The sequence below is a fragment of the Macrobrachium nipponense genome, chromosome 8 (genome assembly GCF_015104395.2).
Source record: "Macrobrachium nipponense isolate FS-2020 chromosome 8, ASM1510439v2, whole genome shotgun sequence".
NCBI classification, from domain to species: Eukaryota; Metazoa; Arthropoda; class Malacostraca; order Decapoda; family Palaemonidae; genus Macrobrachium; species Macrobrachium nipponense.
Window position 1 is genome coordinate 84624909 of NC_087203.1, and position 22500 is coordinate 84647408.

General features: G+C 36.4%; 1 protein-coding gene across 1 annotated transcript in view; it reads left to right on the top strand.

The window, feature by feature from the left end:
- Positions 1-22500, top strand: part of LOC135222895 (delta-sarcoglycan-like) — a gene marked incomplete in the record, with an annotated part of 788261 nt that overhangs the window by 732537 nt on the left and 33224 nt on the right. Inside the window, 1 exon segment of the mRNA XM_064261269.1 lies at positions 11494-11613. Within this exon segment, the coding sequence (XP_064117339.1) occupies positions 11494-11613 (120 nt within the window).

Below are 22500 nucleotides of genomic sequence, written 5' to 3' on the forward strand. Positions count from 1 at the left end.
ATATCTTTACAAAAGAAAATTTATTTTACGTTGAATGAAATATGAATGCTTAAATCAAGGGATTTTTTTATTCATGAAATAGGGCTGACCCATAGACTTGTAAGGTAAATCGGTAAAATTGAGCATTGAGCTGAAAATAATGTGAAGGTCACATATATTCTGAGATTCATGTAGCTAAAAAAATCATATAATGGTATAAAATGTATTAAATTCAAGTTAAGGTTAAATAGCTCTGTAACAGATGATCATAATCACGCCCTTTTAACGAACTTAAAAAGATAGAAAGATAAAAATTCAAACGCAATAAAAATGCACAATGCTTGTTTGGGCGCCCACGCAACCAATTTTCTGCAAAGACAACTGAATTGGCAAAGGCGCAATACTAATTTGATCTCATTGGCATAAAATGCATGAGGAAAAAAATGAGGTTTTAATGACGCAAGTCATTACATTAAAGACAGAATGCACCAGAGTCAAAAGATTGTCTAATCTTCATCATCCAGTGAGACCTTCAGTGAAGGAGCAGGAAAAAAAATCCAGGAGGAAGGAACAAGAAAGTGGAAGAAGAAGAGGAAGAAGAAGAAGAAGAAGAAGAAGAAGAGGAAGAAGAAGAAGAAGAAGAAGAAGAAGAAGAAGAATGAAACCAAGAAAAAAGGTGCGAAGTCATTTTTATTCGAGGCGGGAATATCACGTTCGCCTGATAGTCCCAAGTAGCTTGTAATTCGCTTAATGGTGCGGCCTGGGAGTGGATTACCGACCGGCCTTACCTCAACACGGGGGGAGTCACATACCCGACGTTTTCAAAGTTGCCGCTACAAGGACGTTTTTTCTCTCTCTCTCTTTTCCTCTCTCTCTCTCTCTCTCTCCATATATTAAACAATCAATTTACTTGTATATAGACTTTCTTACATGCATGCAAATAAACAACTACCATTGGCCGCCTCCTACCCCAAACATAGTACAAACACAAACACACATATACATATATATATGTGTGTGTGTGTATACAAATATATATATGATATATATATGATATATATATATATATATATTATATATTATATATGCACTATAAGTAAAATTAGCATCCTTCCGAATATCAGCCAGTCGATTTAGAGGGGGCGGTTTTTTATTCCTTTACACTTTCCCCATACGCTTGCGACCCACTAAAGGCGAATAACAGTTAGGTACATCATTCACTAAAATCATCAAAGACCCAATGGTTTTTTAACGAATACTCTCCTAAACGTTTCTTCTTGGTAGGAATTCAAAGCCAGGCTCTCTGTGTGATGAGATGAACGTCCTAGCCATAGGATTAGTAATGTATGTACATAAATACCTACATACGTGTATGTATATGTATATATAAATATATATATATATATATATATATATATATATATTTACATCTAATGGCAGGAGCAGACGCTCAGGCAGATAGACAATCTGGAGTTCATAGAAAGGCGTTATTTTGTATATACATTTGTTTTTTTTTACTGAATGCCGACGTTTCGTATCGCTTGAAACATTTTCTAGGCTGAAAAAACGATTCAAATATATAATGCTTGCTTACATAATGTAAGGATTATATGCAACATTTACTTATTAACACTATTATGTATACAAGCATTATTTATTTTTAATAGTATCAAGCGATACGAACCGTAGGCATTTTAATAAAACGGATATAAACAGAAAACCTTTCCATGAACTCAAATGCAAATGTATGTATATATATCATATATATATATATATATATATATATATATATATCATATATTTGTGTGGTATATATGAATATATATATATATATACATCACACTCAAATGGGAGTATAACATAAAAAATTTTAATACTATCAGTTTGACAGCATTTTTTAAAATGGAAAGGATTTAGCAAAATTATGCAGCATCCGCCGAAATTCGAGGGATTGAAGAGGAGAACTTTTCTTCTGCTGCATCGGCATTTTCCTCGTTGCCTTGGCATGCGGTTTCCTGGGAGAGAGAGAGAGAGAGAGAGAGAGAGAGAGAGGTAGAGAGAGAGAGAGACTACTTGCAAAGTTGTACTGGTATATTTCCTGAGCATATTTCGGTATTTACTGTCTTACCGCCCTCTTCTGAGAGAAGAGAGAGAGAAGAGAGAGAGAGAGAGAGAGAGAGAGAGAGAGAGAGAGAGAGAGTACTTCTTCTTCCGCGTGGAGTTCCCAATGTGGGAAAAGGAACACATGCTTCGCAAGAAATGACATGCAGATTTCGTTTGCATTTTTTATTCAATGTTTAGATGTTTTTAGCCAAGCTAAAATGTAGATGGAAACATTCCGTTTGCGACAGTGACGCTCTTATCCTCCTTGGATGGAAAGGGGGAGGGGGAGGGGGGAGGGGCTGGAGGGGGGGCGAAGAAATACCTTGGAGAGGAACCTCCTGTGGGGAAGAAGGGAGACGGAGGCTGCTGAAATACCTTTGAGGAACATCCTTTGGGATTGGGATGCGTGCTGGGGCGACCGTAGTACATACACGGGCGTGAATGGAGTACCTTATGTCATTTCAGAAGCTTTTTCTTACGAATTCCCCATTGTCTGCTCTCGTCCACAAGGCGCATTTGCACAGATAAGTAGGCGTGAGTGTCTAGCTGCTTGAAAATCCCACTTCTTTTAAGATGAACGCAAGCAGACAGGAACGGAAAACCCAGGGCAGAAATCATACAAGTTGTAACGTTTTCCCCCGGATGTTCATTTTCATGGAAATATGCGTCCCATAAAATTACCAATATAACTGATTCCGAAGTCCTTTGATATATATATAAATACATTCCCAGTCATTAATCCGATTCGGATAGATTCCGATAACATTTAACGATCAACAAAAAACTGGAAAGTGATAAACCTAACAGCCATTTGAAAAGGTAAAGGTTCAAAAAAAGGAAAGAGTGACGGATAAAAAAACGAGTTATGTAAACGGCCTGAAAAACTGAAAAATGCTCGTCCCATCGAAATGGAAAAAAAAAAAATAAATAAATAAAAGTAAAAGCATTAAAGTCAATATAAACTTCATTTAAATTATGCTCGTTTGAACTCAAGGGCAAAGTTCGGTCCAAGTATTTAAGGGAATTATTTAATATGCAAATTATATGATTAAAAAGTCTAATTGCAAGGACTGATGCCAAGTATCTCTCGCAAGTATAAAAGTAATATTAAATAAAAACGCGTAAATTTTAAAGCCGTTCATAATTCCATGGCTTCACAATAGGATACAATATAAACTTTCACAGATGTGTAGATGACAATATAAATGATCACATAATTAACATTACCATAAGTACAAGCTAACGAATCGAGAGAGAGAGAGAGAGAGAGAGAGAGAGAGAGAGAGAGAGAGAGAGAGAGAGAGTCTGACTCAAATATATAAAGTTACATTTTGAAGTATTCGAAGGGACCTCAATATATCCCAAGCGGCAACTTGCTCAATCGGCAAAGAAACCCAAAATAGAAAAAATCTAGTTTATTTCCTTCAACAATTAAATCCTCTACCATGGAACCCACAAGACATCAAAGGAAACGAGTCGCAAAAATATTAAGCTTCATTCACTTAATGTTGCCTTTGTCTATTACGAAACGAAAACTATATTCCTGTCATGCCGAATGCTCATTTTAACAGAGACTTTTTTTTTTTTGCGCGCAGTGTGGAAAGGAATAAATGCTTTCCTCGCTCGAAATCGTTCTCGCAGCTTTATTCCCTTTTCAGGAGAAATGCGCTTTACGTCCTGAGCAATAATGAAAGGGATTTTTTTTCCTTCTCCGTTTCAGTCCATTTTGAAGGTTTGAAAAACAAAGAAACTTCATTTGTTATGTGATGCTTTGGTCCAATAACGACTTGATGATAAACATAATATAATAATGGTATTCCCAGATCAAACATGGTACGTCTCTATTCGCTTACTTATTTTCTCAAGCGCTGGCTGGCTGGTTGGTCGTCTCTAGCCCTGAATTCACGCTCTAGTTTACGTAGGCTGTTTCGAGCGAGTGGGTTTATCTTTCCACATTTAGAATCCAGAACTCTTCGTTTCCTTCTGAGCTCTAAAATGTCTTATCTCATTACTTCCAATGACAGGCGTCTTACATCAATGAAAGCGGTAAGGACATTAAATCCATTAAACTGGCAGTTCTAATTTTATCCCAAGGAATCACGAACCAGACTGGATTCTTTTAAAAAATATATATATATTATATATATAATATATATATATATATATATATATATATATATATATATATATATATAGAGAGAGAGAGAGAGAGAGAGAGAGAGGGAGAGAGAGAGAGAGAGAGAGAGTGAGAGAGAGACAGATAAGTGTATAATCAGATTCTACAAATTACTTTTTGCCAAATGCTTTATGTAATTTCAATAACCACGACGCCCTCGTAACTCCTCGATGTCTTCACGCTTTGGAAACGCTTGTCATTACTAAACCTAGAAGTACGTTGGACGAGTGGTTTTCGCGCTCGACTACCAATCCGGTGGTCCGAAGTTCCAGTCTCGGCTCGGCCAACGGGGAATCAGAGGAATTTATTTCTGGCGACAGAAATTCATTTCGCAATATAATGTGGTTCGGATTCCACAATAAACTGTAGGTCCCGTTGCTAGGTAACCAACTGGTTCCTATCCATGTAAAAATATCTAATCCTTCGGGCCAGCCCTAGGAGAGCTGTTAATCAGCTCAGTGGTCTGGTAAAACTAAGATATACTTAACTTTAACTAAGCCTAGATCCAAACGAGGAATGAAATAAAGAATATCTTCATTTTTCATCGCTTTTAATACCATATATATATATATGTCTGTGAGTGTGTGTGTGCCGTTTCCATACGGAAGAGAGACAGGTTTCCATACTAGAACATGACAGGAAGCAAATCATTCCTTTCACCCTAACCGCAATTCACCGCACTCACAATCCCACTTCTAACCTTTCTCTTGCTGTCCAGGTAATTTATAACGCTTTTCGGAGGAACAAACCTCTTGGACCAAAGCCATCTGGTGTGACTCTCACACAACAACAACAACGTGCTGTGTACAGAAAATCCCATTACTAAACTATTATCTTATACAAAAATATAAGAAAAGAAGAGCTATTTTTATGACTACGTACATTGCAGGTGTCGTGTTGTCTGAAAAAAAAACGGTATATCTAAATGAAAGTGCTAAATGGTGATTTAGTCAGGATATGTCAATATATGCAATATCTTCACTTCCTTGATTTTATTTATACTAAAGATTGATTTTCCCTAGTTTTATGTTTATGTATTATGCAACATGTAACTATATAAACATATTTACTATTTTCACTTCCCTCAGCTTCTTCATGAGAAATATTTATTATGTACTTGATTTACTCACGAATTATATTATACAAATCGTACATTTTCTTAGCTGAATTATAATTTTCTGAACAATGGCAGGGAAGATTTGAAAATGTTTTGAGTGGCTTATCAATAGGGGAACTGCTCAAGGTTACTACGGTATACATGCTAATATTCTACGAAAACACAGTAAAACTGTTTCGAAAATAAAGTCTTACATTGCTTTTACTATCTTCATAAAAGAAATCTCTTCACATTTCGATAATGAACAGGATGAACGAGTAAACAGCTTTGTTTTGAGCCAGGCCAATTTAAAACATTGTTTTTTCCCATCTGGTAACGAAAGAATCCTTTTAAATCTACGTGTTTTTTGGGGGGAGGGGGAAAGAAGCCTCATTTACGGTACACTTTTTTTAAAATGTTTTATTACTGGCTATAGCTTCACTTTGTCTAAGACATGAAAAAGTATTAAACGTTAAAGATCAGCACTATTCACCTATATGCATTGTTTCATGAAAAGTCATCATTACCGAATAACGAAATGTGAAACAGATCTGGTTAAATCAAATTCAACCTTTCTAAGCGAAAAACATAAATTCATACCAATCCCTCTACCGTCTTGCTTCCATAACACTCTACTTCATATGAAGAGAAACCATTTTTTTTTTCTTTACATTAAAAAGACGGCAACTTAATTCGAAATAAAAAAAAATCTTTAATTAAGAGACGGCGAATTAAGATACTTTTCTCCCACTGCATGAGCTAATTCGCCGTCAATTCCTGAAAGTCTGGAACCCGGTACTTCTCCCTATAGTCCACACCCGTTTTAATCTTAAATTTCACTTTTATAGCGCTTAAAACGTCAAGCCTCCAATACCTATAAATCGTAGTACGAAGTGACGGGTGTAGTTTTCCCATGAAGTGGATACGGGCGGGGCGGGGTGGGGGGGGTGTACAAGGAGGAGGGAGTGCACGAAAGGAAAGTGAATAGTGAGAGTTGGTAGAGAAGGAAGGAAGGAAGGTTTTGGGGTTGGGGGGAGATCAGCTATATTTTGGGAAAGGGGGAAGGCCCCTCCCTTCTTCTAAGAAACGGAGGCATCCCGCAGTCGTCGCATCTATGTTGCCTTAAGGGGACAGTGTTCCAGAGGACTAGGAGGGGGGAGGGGGGAGAGGTGGAGTGGTGAAGTAGGTTCAGATTTCGAGGTAAGACGTGAGGGAGTAGTGGGGAGAGTCGGATTAAGGGCCCAGGGTAAGGGGAGAGGGAAAGGGGCGGGCTATAGGGAGGGGAGATGAGAATTCTCGATATTAATTCATTTAAGTTGGCGCTGTGATTCACACCTCAATAAATTTCCCTGACAACTTTATCTGGGTTTAAAAACACGACTTATAAAAATTGTTGTTGGAAGAAACTTTTCTCGTTATCCGTCTTATTTTTGGTTCGTTTTCTTTTTTTTCGCTTTTTCTCTCTCCTGCTTCTAAAGAATTAACTTCCTTTTTTCTTTTGGTTCATTATAGTGCGAGAGAAAGAAACAATTATCTTTGGCGACCATGTTTTTTCAACATTTCTTTTCTATATCAAAGTGAACTGTCAGTTCGCACAATTTGTTTTTACTGACATCTTTATTTATAGATTTTATATGACGTACCTTCAGTCCAAAATAAGAACTCGGTGTTTTTTTCAATGTTTTAATTGCTAACTTTAAATCAAATGAAAACAAAACCCTTTTATTTACCCATTACTTTTTATATAAAAACTTTATATGCAGCACAACAGTTACACACAATCATACTAAAGACTTGTTCTCATACAACATATTTCCAATTAATCTAATCAGGTCTTCTACAAAACACCTAGAAAGGCGAATAACCTTTTAACCTTCAATGTGTAATGAAAGCGAAGGAAAAATGTCAACAAAAGCTTTCAAAAATACAAGCAATGCAAACAAAATGTCGACCTTTTATCTTGCAAATAAAATCTCGACACAGAATCGTACCATTAAATAAGGCCTCCTTTGTTTGCTTCGAGTAATACATTTCGACGTATGGGAGAGTGGGTCTACAGAGCTAATTACGAGAGAGAGAGAGAGAGAGAGAGAGAGAGAGAGAGAGAGAGAGAGAGAGAGAGAGAGAGAGGTTAGTAGGACACTGAAACACCAGGCAATAATTTAGTTAGTGCTGTTCTAATCTCTCTCTCTCTCTCTCTCTCTCTCTCTCTCTCTCTCTCTCTCTCTCTCTCTCTCTCAGGGATAAAAGCTTTCCCATTAACTGCTAAAGATAATTTCATATACTGAGCTTAAACCTTCAATACTGTCACTTGAAGTCCGTAGTCATTCAGGTTTGATTCCCCAAAAATAAAAAAAAATTCATTCTGATAACCAAGATGCTTCAAATGCGTCTTTCGTAATAGTTGGAATTCATGAAAGATTTTCGAAGTAATTTCAGAAATAGTATTTGTCAGTATGTAAAAAAAATGTTCTCTGTAGTTAAGAACAGTCATCAGTTGTCTTTTAATGAAGTGTCACAGACCTAAGAAAATGAATGAAGTTATGCAGTCGATTCACAAGATCCAACTTCATGTGACCCTTACGAATCTACATAATTCATGTTCATCAACCAAAAGAATCTCAGACTTGTTGTGTTATTAAATTAATCTTATGTGACAACTGAGTATTAATCACCAAGAATAATTTGCAATGGGGACCCTTTTAGAAATCCTGTCTAAATAAGGGATAATAAGTGCTTGCAATAGCTGAACCTAAATTATCATTATTCCTCCAAATGCATATAGCCATGAAGAAAATGATGAAAAAAGGTGTGCGTGTGTGTGTTTGTGTAAACGGACATTATATCAATTAAACATCAGCACTGAGAGAGAGAGAGAGAGAGAGATTAAACTTGAAGACAAAGCGATCGAGATGTAAATATAGCTCAAATTAGGCAAATGAATCATGCAAACGTGTGACAGGCATAACGTAGCTGCCATTTATCCTCCTGTTAAAGCCTGACCCTTTGGGAAATAAATTCTGAACGACCGAGGACCTAATGTGGTATTAACACCTCGCTAAGTCATTTAAAGAAGTTACCCGGCAAACTTTGCCATGAGAGACTGCCGACAGAATTGCTCCCTTAACCTTCAAAGTTATCGAAGCTATTTGTCTCTCACCGCCTCTGCCATCTCTGAAAATCTCTGGAATGCGCTGCACTGCTCATGAAATAGTCAGCGGGAAGACAGTGAATTTTTTCCAAGACTCCTAATCTCAGCTGGGCACATGCCACCGATCCACCGCCCAAGACGAATTAAATTTTACATTCTCGCGCAACTTCATCGATCAGAAATTCATTTTTCGATAGAATTATATTAAGATAACTAAGAACAAAGTCTACATCTAAGACAAAACTTATTAATACTAAAACCCATGCACTTCTAAGTCTCATTTCGATACAACTGACAGTTCAAGGGCATCCTATCAGTCATTAATGCTGACGGTCACTCGGTGGGCAAACCCCATAAGCTAATTTCAGCATCCTTCTTCGAAACCATTCCCAAACATTTTGAAACTAATATTGGCTACTTGTTGCGATATTTGGCATCAAGATATTGAATGGTGTTAAAACGTGTTCATTTGACACCGCCTACGCCCTGCTGTAATCACATCCAGCGACGATGATTATATCCCCAAGGGAACAAGCTATATTCTTTCCAAGGTTAACAAGCTATATTCTTTCCAGGTTAGAAATAGTACCCACTGTAGCAAAAAGAAGTCTTTGGAAAAACTGCACTCGTGTCTGCTTTGATAAGCGCCTCCTTTTGTGTGTGTGTGTGTGTGTGTGTGTGTGTGTGTGTGTGTGTGTGTGTAATATTGTAATCGAAATATTAAACTGATCTTTTGGTGCATTTCCTAGTCCCTGACAACATTCAAACGGTAATATTCAGTTCGCTAAGGAATTGTAACATGTATGGTCCATTTATTTATTATTGAAACTGAAGAATGAAGGACGTTTAATTTATGCCTCAACTTTATTCCATATTTCCAGAATATATACAAAGCGTTCGTACTAAAGTTCCTCATTGGACGAGTGGGTTGCGTACTCGCCTATCAATCTGGTAGCCCGAGTTCCCTCCCCGCCGCCGCCAATGCAGAACCAGAGGAATTTATTTCTGGTGGTCGGAAATTCATGTCTCGATGCAATGTGGTTCGGATCCCACTGACAGCTGTTAAATCAGCTCAGTGGTCAGGTTAAACTAAGATATACTTAATTTAACCACCACACTAAGGAGTATTCTTGATGACTACGATGACTTTTGAGAATGGATTAGTGTATCCCGAAAGTCTGATGAATGTAATGTTATTTAACAATTACACAGCAGAATCAACATCTAGACATTATTATTATTATTATTAGTAGTAGTAGTAGTAGTAGTAGTAGTAGTAGTAGTAGTATAAGCCACGAGATGAGAATGACTCCTAGTTCTGGTTTTATTGAAGGTTTACTGAACTGACAGATGATTCTGATTGTTGATACAAGAAACTTGAGATTTGTGAAAATCTAGGGGATTGACATGACGCTTTCCAGAAAGCATAGTGGATACAATAAAAGTACATACATACATAAAGTTAAGTATATCTTAGTTTTACCAGACCACTGAGCTGATTAACAGCTCTCCTAGGGCTGGCCCGAAGGATTAGATATATTTTTACGTGACTAGGAACCAATTGGCTACCTAGCAACGGGACCTACAGCTTATTGTGGGAGCCGAACCACATTGTATCGAGAGATGAATTTCTATCACCAGAAATAAATTCCTCTGGTTCCGCGTTGGCCGAGCCGAGAATCGAACTTCGGAACACCGGAATGGTAGCCAAGTGCGAAATGCCCTCGGCCAACGTGGAACTACATACATACATAAAAAACGAACATGATAATATATCATAGTTTACTCGTCAAGATACACAAAAAGAGGGTCGTAGTTTTTGTAGTAGCAGAAGCCGAATCAAGAATAAGAAATATGTTTCCCTTTAATGCCATTATGATTAACACCGTTACCATTTTAAAAGAAAAAAAAAAAAAAAAAAAAAAAAAAAAAAAAAAAAAAAAACATGACGTACTGAAAAGCTCAAGTTTTGGGTACAGCAACAAGGCATGACCCGACCTCCAGCTTACTCGGGAAATGTACTTTAAATCTACGGTCAAATAAAGCGTTGTTTCACCAAAGAAAATTAGAAATAATTGTTCTGTATTGTTTAGCATGCATATTATTTTTTTACATTTTTATTCTAATAAATAAATCATAAATATCCTATCCTAAAATTCCTGTATCTTTAACTTAATGCGAAAACAGGTTTTCAGACCTTTTTAGGCTTTTCCCAGACCTTTCCTACCTCCCGACAAGAACAACAAAAGCAAGAACAATAACAACAAGAACAACAGCAGCAAGAACAACAACAACAACAACAACAAAGTAGTTTGTAGGCTTACTCCTAATGAAGAAGTAAGATTCAACCCATTTCATGTGAGACAAATGTAACATATCATTGTAAAATGGCACCCCAGCGATCAGGAAGAATAAGATCTAAATCTGCCAACAACTTGGCCCTTATAAATGAAAGATTAGGTGTTATGCGGGATTTTGTTGATGATTAATGGCAAAACTACAATAACATTTCAGTACTGGAATAGCTTCTCGTTTCTATAACAGTTTGGGGAAATTTCATGTGCCTGGTCTTACTTTACCCATGTGAATATGATTTGTAAATAAGAAGTATAAACATTAAATAATATCGAAAGAAAATATGCCCACGAAAAATAAAGCCAAAATGCAGTAATGGAAACTAAATAACATTCTCTACAGCAAGTTGAAAGACAGATATATACACACACGCGCGCACGCGCGCGCGCACACACATATACTCAGTGCCACCTGTACGCACTAATCTCCCACAAAACAAAAGAAAGAACGAGTTGCCACACATATACTCAGTGCCAACTGTACATACTAATCTCCCACAAAACAAAAGAAAGAACAAGTTGGATAAAAAAAAAAAAAAAAAACATAAATCCTAGCTGTGTTTCATCAGGTGGATTCATCAGAGTTCTTTTCACTTACCGTGTTTTAATTCTTCTTCTTCTCGTCTCGCTGCAGACTCTGAGGCTATGGAGTGCACCTCCGACCGACTGGTCATCAGGGATAAGGAGGGACGTCTGCTCTTCTCCGCCACCAGAGATGAGGTGCTGGTTGGGGCGCGTCAACTCACTGTGAAAGGTAAGTTATGGGGACATTAGATTTTGATGGTGATGTTGGATGGTGCAGTGAAAGGTAAATTATAAGCACTTCAGAAAGGTAAGCTATGAAGACATTAGATTTAGATGGTGATGTTGGATGGTGTCTTCACAGTGACAGGTAAATTATAAGCACTTCAGAAAGGTAAGTTATGGGGACATAGATTTTGATGATGTTGTTTATGGGGTCTCCACAGTGACAGGTAAATTATAAGTACTTCAGATTATGATTATGATGGTGTCATCTTCACTGTGAAAGGTAAATTATGAGGGCATTAGATTTTGATGTTAATGTTATTGGATGGTGACATCTTCAGTGTGAAGGGAAAATTACAAGTACTTCAGATTTTAATGATGGTGTTGGATGGTGCCATCTTTACTCTGAAGGGTAAATTATGAGGACATTAGACTTTGATGATGATGTTAGATGGTGTCATCTTCACTCTGAAAGGCAAATAATGAGACCATTCGATTTTGATGGTGGTGCTAGATGGTGTCATATTCACTGTGATAGGTAAATGTTAGATTTTGATTATGATGGTGCTGGATGGTGTCATCTTGAGTGTGAAGGGTAAATATGAGTGCATCAGATTTGGATGATGATGACATCTTCACAATGAAAAGTCAATCAAAAGGACATCAAATTTTGTTTAAAATGCTGATGACGTTACAAGTAAACAAAGTTGCATTAGATACTGATAAGAGTTTTTCCCCGTAGGAAGGTAGTGCCGTCAGTGCACCTCACGTGGTGCACTGTAGGCATTGCTGAGGGTTCTTTGCAGCGTCCCTTCGGCCCCTAGCTGCAGCCTCTTTGATTCCTTTATCTGTACCTCCGTTTATATTCTCTTTCCTCCTTCTGACTTACCACCCTCTCTAACAAATGTGTCACAGTGCTACTGCGAGGTTTTCCTCCTGTTACGCCTTTCAGACCTTCTTGTTGTCTACATTTCCTTTTCAGCGATGAATGACCTCGTAGGTCCCAGCGCTTGGCCTTTGGCCTAAATTCTATAATCCAATCCGATAAGAGTTTTTGCTGACGGAAAATAATGCATTGTTGGTGTGACTTACTTATATAGAAGAAACTAAAAAAATTGCTGGACATATTTTCCTTCTGCAAAGATATTTTTCATATTAAGCGTCCTTAGGTGAAGAATGCAATTCAACCATTACAATTTCCTTGTTGCTCGAAAAACTGAACGCTCTTCACGGCAGCTGTATAATCCTCTTAATCATTCACGTGTGTAAGGGTCAAGGTGACCTTATTTTTACATGGACCTTCCTCACTATCTGAGTTGCCTTAGGTCTGAGCCTTATCGCAAAACTTGACCTGGATAAACGATAAAAAAATGTAGACTGATAACGTTATATCCCGTCCTCAATTCATACAGCTAATTACCCAACAAGACCTCCTTCTGCTTTAGCGCAGTCATTCATATGTTCGGAATCACGAATTATTCTGGAGTTCCCATTGAGACCCGTTCCCACTAGCACTATACTCATAAGGTCCTCTGTAAGTTTTGGCAACTTTTTCTTCTTCTTCTTAAAGAATCGCTTTAACCTTAAGATCAACTAACCTGTTCTATCAGGTCTTGGGCCCGTACGAAGGAGTTGGAGACTCATAAGAAATTCACACATTATCTAATAGAATAGACATCAAAATTATAGAATATTCTATTCCTTCCAAAATACTAAATATACAGCAGTGTACGAAACCAAAAATTTTGCCTGTTTTCTGACCAAAGCTTTTACTCTAGTGGTTAGTTATCGTGTTGACGTCTTACAGACTATAAACTAAAAACCAACATCCCTAATGGATAAAAAAGGGGAAAAAAATGTGGCGAAATACCCACAATTCTAAGCTCATTAATGGTGAAAGCATAACAACCAACAAAAAATGTTTTTAAAGAAAAAGGTCTTTTTCTCGTATCAAGACCAGTGCATTTGCTACCAGTATAATATCGGCCAGTGAATAATCCTTTACAAAAGCGGTCATTAAATAAAGTGAAAAGAAGCAGGATCAAATATATTCATAAAAATAAAGATAAAAAAAATAGTCATCTACAAATTACTTAACTCCAGTGAGATGTGGGACAGAGCGTTTTAGCCAAACGCCAATTTAATTAACAAGTGAAGCAGACATTCACAAAATCTAACCATTCAATAATAGAAAGAGACAAAATAGTTTATTTTCTAATTGCAAACCATGCTATAACTTACATCATCCGATACAGACGTTTTACCTAAAACAAGGTACACGATTTCTTCACTTCAAAATTATCCATTCTAAAAATCACAGTCAATCATGCCTCTACGAAGCCCTGGCTCGAATTTAGGGGACGAGAAGAACGGTAGTACTCAATCAAAAATTAAACGGTGGACCTATTCATCAAAAGTTACGACATACAGACGCAGACAGAAGATTCAAAAGTTGGGGAGAAGTAAAAGGGCAAGTAACTGCCACTTAGCCGTGGAATCCTGAGAGGATTCATGGTTTCTCATAAATGCGGGAAGAGGTCGCGTGACTGGTGCTAAAAGTGTGCCTGATAGAAATGCACCTTCCCCTTGAGCTTTAAAGGAACAAAAATTAATATAGTACTTGTAATTAAGCGACAGAGGCGCCACCGTACGGCAAAAAAGGATTCTGGTGGAGAGGCAGGAATAAATCATTGATCAAAAGAATGACCCTGCATTCATTTCTGTGGCGGAGCCGGACAAATTGTGAAGCACCTAACATAGAGAGTAAGGTTATAAGAAGATACGACTGAGGCCAGCATAATGCTTTGATAACCGGAATAATGAAGTGAGTTACGACATCTTGGCGATGCAACAAATCTCTTAATGCAGATTTATAGATCTGGCAGGATCCGTTACATTTTCACACAGATAATAGAAAAAATGGCTTGGAGAATAAACGGATAGATAGATAGAACGTCTTGGAAGTATGGAACCTTAGAAACGCTTTTATCACTGTAGTTAGAGTTTATTTTTCTTCTTTTCATAAAATCTGAGACTGCGTGAGAGCAACCGTAATGTGTTGTGTAATGCATAGCTGAATCATCAACAGTAGCATGAACACCAGGCAAAGTAAACTATAAGAGGAAATTGATCAAAAGAAGAATAAGTGAGAAGATGGATCAAAGAGAATTACTACACGAAATGACGATGAGAGTAAATGTGCAGTCAACAAAAACATGCATAAAGTCGAGAGTTTAGAGAGCCGCATTGCAACAAGCAGGAAGCTTAGCTAGCTCAGCCTTATGATGGATGACACAGCCAAATACATTAGGGAAAACAATTCTACCTAATATCACGAAAAGATATCCAAAAATCAGAGAGATGGTACAGGCCACAGGTACACTCTGTCTTCTGAGTCATACGGGTATTCCAGAAGAACAGATATAAAAGTGTTTAATAAAGTGAAAAATGAGAACAGTATCGACTAATTTCACCTTTCATTAATATCATTTAATTTCCATACAATCAAAATCCGAGACAGAAAAAAAGCACAGAATAAAACTGTAACAATGCAAGGTGCTAAATGGTATTCGAAATCTTTCAACATACCCACAGACAATTAAGGGTGATACCTACATGAGAATATTTGTGTTCCTCATAGAAAAGGCACCAACCGTCTCGTATATTGCAACGCCACGGAATTCCATAGCAATTAACTGTATAGATATCCAACTCTAAGGAAAGTCTTATTCAACATGGCACAGACATCGCCTCCTTTGAATAAAAAGGAGTTCGGAGTGATACTCCCAATGAGGACTTAAAACTTCATCCTCCCCTATTCAGTTGATGGCTCTATAGACGCCAGTTCTTCCCCTTCAGATGAGTATTATGTAAATGCAGAGTCTATCTCCATAAGCCAAACTGCAAGATATGCTTCGCTGGGGCATCCCGTCTATTCAACAAATAATTCGATGCCGGTGAGTTCATTTTATTTCCCTTTTTCCCACCGGCCCGATACTTGAATCAATTTCACCTTTAATTTCATCCCTCCGCTTCCTTATAAATATGTTTATTTATTACCCAGCCCTTGCATCTCCCTTTTGCCCTCATTTAGTCAGCCATTAGGGTAATTGCTACTACTCCCAATTATTCCATAGCCCGGTCAGTCTCGTTGCTTTGCATATGTTTTTCTTTGCCTCTGAGTAAGCCAACTCTCTCTCTCTCTCTCCATAACTCGTCGTCCTTTCCCCTTTATTTTCCCCAATTTTACTTTCCCCTATCCCTCGCTTCACTTTTCCCCCACGCTTCCTAATCCTAAGAGGTGAAGAATTTTCGTAACTTTTTTTTGCCTTTCAATGATATTACCTCACTTCCCCTGCACCGGGTGGTTTATGGACTAGCTTCTATTAGATATTCTTATTTCCCATTATTGCCTCTTTCCTATATTAGATATTCTTATTCCCTCTGATTGCCTCTTTCCTATCTCATCGAAGCAATGCAATCTTTATCGGTAATCCATTATTCCCGGATGGGCGTTTTTTCCTCCAGTCCCCCTTCGCGAATGACCCGGGGTTCTTTCAACTTGATAATAATAATCAAGAGGTGGCAACATTAGTCACCCATCCGACTAAGAGCCTTCATCAAATTACTCTCTGTTTTATTCAACGTCACCAGCACTTCTACAGATGAAGAAAGAATTGCTTCATCTTATTATTAATCCCGCAAAAGGACCCTGGAAATATTATACGTCTCGGAAACCCACAGAAAGTTTCCGCTCTTCGACCTCTGCGAGAAATGGCTCTCATTCCGCGATGATGCCAATGATATTCTCTTCTTTCGAGGATGAAACTGGCGTCTGAGACTTATTACAAGAAAGTGCATAAGAGCATCTTGCCTTTTCTTTATGGGTTTTGGATCTCTCTCTCTCTCTCTCTCTCTCTCTCTCTCTCTCTCTCTCTCTCTCTTCCTGCGGAAAATTTTATTATTTTAACATCACTGCGGACTGTGCCGCGCATAGAGAAGTGGAATTATGTGGGAAATATCAGGGCAGAATCATTTGGAGGCCGTAAGCATATTAGCGTGTATCTAAACGTTATTAACTGAATCATAGGCAACAGCGGACGCAACAGCCAAAACTAGTTTCACTTTGTCATATTAAAAGAAATACTAAAAAAATTATCTTTCTAGTCTTACGTTTTAAAATATAATACCCTGTTAGGGTAAAGAACGCACTGGAATTATTTTCCTCCTGTAAAAAGAAATAAATAAATATATAAATAAAATAAAATGAAAAAAATTTAAAGCAAAAAGTCTTCTTTTTTTGAGATAGAATTTTACTTATAGAAAGGTGATAAAGCTATTCAATTGAACTGATATTTAAAAACACTGGCTGTGTATTTTAAACATGATACATCGGAAATTATTGATCAGTATTGAAGCTGTTTGGCCAAAGCAAGCTTAAATCTGGTTCAGCTACTATAATGGAAACTAAAGAAAAATTTACAAGTGTTTAAAAAAAAAAAAAAAATAAAAAAAAAAAAAGAAAAAAAAATATTATATATAATATATATATATATATATATATATAATATAAATATATATATATATATAGTATATATATATATATATTATATATAGATATATATATATATATATAATATAACAATAGCGGAAAAAACCAAAGGAGTGTGGCTAAATCGCAAGTTTCGTCAAAAAAAAAAAAAAAAAAAAAAAAAAAAAAAAAAAAAAAAAAAAAAAAAAAAAAAAAAAAAAAAAAAAAAAAAAAGAAAAAAAAAAAAAAAAAAAAATTATCTGAGAAACTGTTGTAGTCTGGAGCCAATGAGGCAGTCTTAACAATAACAGATCATGTGGATTATGCAAAGCAATTTTCATAGCAATAACACTACATCTAACCTGTGAGTGGAAGTCTTGGCTTTTTAATACAATAAGCGATGAACTGCAGCATAATATAGATAATAATAGACTCCATACCTTAAGAGATCTCCCAATAAACTACAGGTGTTGACGAGACCCAATCCACTAAAGAATACCAGTTAGAATAATTCATTACTTACTATATTTAAAAACACATTCTATTATAAATACCCAGCTGGAAATATAATATGGTGCCATGATTTAACAAAATATTAAGACAATACTTATATCTTCTTTTTAAAAAATTTACATACTCCATATCGGAGCGAGGAGAGAATCTCCTCAAGAATCCGATTAAAAATCCATTTGCTCCCTAAGCTGACAAAGATTTTTCAAAAGGCGCCACCTGACAAGGCCCAGAGATCGTCCATTACAGACCTGATGAAAAATAAGAATACGATGAGACTCAGTCTCAGAAACTCATCATACTACATCAAAAATGTGATACTCTGTTATAAATATGAACAGTGCAGTATAATTACAAAGCCCGTTATTCTATTAATTCTTAAGGTTCCAGGTAAGTAGTATTTTTTTAAATCGTTTGATTACGTCTTCGCTTTGTGGCAGCGTATTGATTCTTCCGATTTAAACTATCATTTATCTGAAAGCATCATATCTCTTAAATCAAAGGGTAATAAGCATTCCCCTTGGAATTCTTCCTGTTGCGACAGTCAAGACCCCTTTACACAAAAATTAAAAGAAAGCAAAAAAAATATATATATATACATACATATATTATATATATATATATATATATATATATATATAATATATATATATATATATATATATATATATATATATTTTTCAGTGACATAACAAACAAGCCATGAAAATGCCAATTTATTCCTGGGACGAAAACAATTCTATTTGTCCACTTTTATTTAGTTGTATCTCAGACGAAAATTTAGAATACTAAAAGTGAGACTTCTCTTGAAATATTCTTCATTTGTTTCTAAATGCCTTCTTCACAACAACATATACTTCAATCAGGTTTTCAATAAAGACTATGCCATGATTAAAATACGAAAAAGAAAAGTACACGTTGCAATTTAACATTGACATCTCTCTCTCTAACACGAAAGCCCGTTGAACTACTTCCTTTAACTTACTATATATTACAATAAGAACACCAAGCAGAATGTTCAAGCGTTTGTTAAACTAAAACAAAAACAAGAACAAAAAAAGCTTATGGAAATGAAGAATGGATGATCACTTAGCAACAACTAATGAGATATGCAAAATTCTGGTTCTGAAGATCTACGAAACCTGAGCACTGGCACTGACCATCCAATAACTTCACACGATCCCTTATATAACAACTGCTTTCAAAACACTATTCACTCAATGAAAACTATATCACGAAATGGACTGGCCATGAAACACGGTAACTAATTTTGAACATGTAAACGTGGAATGTTGAGATGATCAGATAGACTAATTAGGATAATAATTAACTTATAAAAGTTCCAAGTATCAAGTCAATGTTCACATCAGTGAGTTTCGCAAAAAGCAGAACCGCAGAAAAAACCATTATATCAAAACTACTGGTTTTTACAAAGAGATAATTTATCCACTGGTCATTCCAAAATTCCTGGGATCCCGGAAAAAAATTCCAATGAGTATAGGGTAAATAGCATTCTAGATTACTCATGCTGTAAATCCAAAGCTACCCGTGAGTGTATGGAGAGTTTAAGTTCCTCGTGGATGGGACTAGGGCACGTGACTACATGCATAAATTCACTTTGCCTTTGAAATAAATTACAGTTGGGCCTAAAGAAATCTTTAAGAATGAAGTACTAAACCTGGCTCAAAGCATCCTTTACACCTTAAGGATGACCGTTACCTTTAAGTATGCGCACTGTAACATAACAACATGAGAGTAGGGCTCACAAAAAACGCACAACAACAGACACACACACCAATACGAATAATGGCTCACAAGTAAACCATAGGCAGCTAAAGTATGAGCTTTACTCTTGAAGTATAAGCACTAGTTGTAGTTCAACAGAGCCTCCGAGCCTTTGACATATGAATAAAAAGTCATAAAAATATCTATGTTCGAAGGGTTAATTGCCTAAATTAAAATAAATAAATAAATAAATAAAAACTTTCTGCTCTTTTATGAAAGTATGTGCTTGTTGCGAACAACAGTGTTAATGATAATAATAGCCTACTTAATACGGATATCTTCGAAGAAAAACAATCTCTCTCAACAGCCAATCCACACAAATTATGAATATTCATCACAGATTTGTGATGACAAGTTCTCTTTCCCTCACGATTTGTAGTCTCCTACCTCATGCAACAGCAACCAACGCCACTTATCAATATTAACAAACCTTTCCGCCTGGGGGGAGGGGGGTGGGGGAGACACGGAAGTTAAACTTAAGTGATTGATTTATATCACAACCTGACGTCACTATTAAACTTAATTTTCGCTCCCGATGACCTCTGAACAGGAGACTGGGTTCCCCGCAACTGGATCTCTCATGCAGGTCAAAGTTTTTTTTATTTGACCTCTGATACCGATTGATTAGTACTTGAAGCAGACGGTATTTCCTAAAATCATTCAAGTGTGTTGATCATACAGATGAATGTCTATATTTTTTAACGTACTAACATTCAGAAGCAATGATGAAATGGTCGCTTGGATATTTTAAGGTGGCGATAAAATAAGCAATATTGTAAGGTGGCGATACAAAAAGCAAATTGTAAAGTAGCGATACAAAAAGCAGTATTGTAAGGTGGCGATACAAAAAGCAATACTGTAAAGTGGCGATACAAAAAGTAATATTGTAAAGTGGCGATACAAAAAGCAATATTATAAAGTGGCGATACAAAAATCAATATTGTAAGGTGGCGATACAAAAAGCAATACTGTAAAGTGGCGATACAAAAAACAATATTATAAAGTGGCGATACAAAAAGCAATATTGGAAGGTGGCGATACAAAAAGCAATATTGTAAAGTGGCGATACACAAAGCAATATTGTAAAGTGACGATACACAAAGCAATATTGTAATGTGGTGATACGAAAAGCAATATTGTAAAGTGGCGATACAAAAATCAAGGCTGTAAGCGACAGTCAGCCGATAACCGACTAAAAATACTAAATAAGTGATTCCACAAGTTTCAGTTTGTTCAAAGAAAACAAACAAGACTTGATCCGACCTCCGGCTTACTTGGGACACGTGCAAGATTTTCCCCTGACGTATAAGTTGCAAACATTATATTCCTAACTTACCAGGAAGTGGTCTTCGTAATTAATACACGTATGTAGTACTTCTCATACTAACAAGAAGGCCCAAATAAAAAGGACAAAAATTTAACACGTTCATATATTCTCAGTTATATATGGAAACACAAAATAATTGAACAGAAATATAGCCTCTAAAGTCTAAATTCACTACATCAATAAAGCATGCTGAAATCTACGGCCAGACAGCCCGTTGTTTCACAAACGAAAATTTACAAAATACACTCTATCTTATTAGAAATAATTTTTCTACAGTGTTTAACATGCACATTATTTACTTTTTTTACATTTTCATTCTAATAAATAAATCATAAATATCCTATCCTAAAATTCATGTACCTTTTCAGGCTTTCCCTAAACACACACACACCCCCAACAACAACATAATAGCTTGTAGGCGTACTCCACGAGTGAGCAAAAACAAATATATAAGTTTGACAGTTGTAATGAATTCATTGTTCGAGATGCTACCTTCGCTACCTTAGCCTCAATTATTCGTTACTGTTTGTTGTGAATCCCGCTTTCACCTTCAGCAACAGTTTTCACAATTTGCTTTATTTTCACTCATTCACATATCATTTGGGGAATACAGATTCCACCGATGATAATTTCATTGACGTAACTCAATCATTTCAAATCACATTTCTCTGACTTGGTTTTATCCTAATAAGAACATTATCTAAGATAAATACAATCTAAAATATCACAGAAAAAAATACTTTTTTTTTACAAAATAATTGTCTTTAAGTTGCTAAATTTTGTGGGGTTTTATATTTCAACTTTTGAAAAAATCTGATAAAATATTCTAAAAGGTAAAACCTGGATCTAATCATTATTATTCTTTGCCCACGACAAAGAAGCTGTTTCCCGTTAGGTCTGTTCGTTCGTTTGTTAGTAGCTTCAGGCAGAAAGTCTTACGTGAGGTTTTACATAAATTTTACATTGTTAGCTCTGATGACTGGCAGCAAATGATCAGAGATAAGGAGAAATCCAGATCTGGATAAGGGATCTTGCCTGTTTGCAATCTCACAAAATTTAGAATTCTCTTTCTTACTCTTTCTTCCCTGAAACCATTAGTTAGACCATTTTCAGTAAGAACGTTCGGAGACCGTAAAACTTGGAAAAACTGAGGACTCTACCTCTAAAGAAGACTCTTCTTCCCAAAAGTTAAATTCCTATCGGTCCTAAAATCTAATCACTTGTTGCTATAGTAGATACACATCAACCGTGCATCTGATGTGTAGGCCAGTCCCTTACCACGCTCCTTGTTGGCTGGAAACTCTCAGTTTCTCTGGAGAGTTCACATAGGCAGGATGTATGTTCCACCTCTCCTGAGGGATACCCTGTGACTGGCTTATCAACATAGCCAATCAAGAGCGTTGTGAGGGACTGGCCTAAACATCAGATGCACATTTGATGTGAATCTACTATAGTCACCTCAACAACCTCTGATCAAACTTTCTTGAAATATAACAAAGGTTCTGCTGCACAATCCAACTATCACATGGAAGTACAAACACACGAATATGAAAAATAAAAATAACCTCTATTGTAAAACTGATGAGGTCCTAGAAATGAACTGCCAAACCTTTTTCATACCGAAAAACCAAAACACAATGAGATAAAGTCATTTCTTGATAAGCTGAGCTCGTGTTCACTAAAGCTCGACATAATACATGAAATACGAGCATTCATATACACGAAAGTTAATAAATGATAAA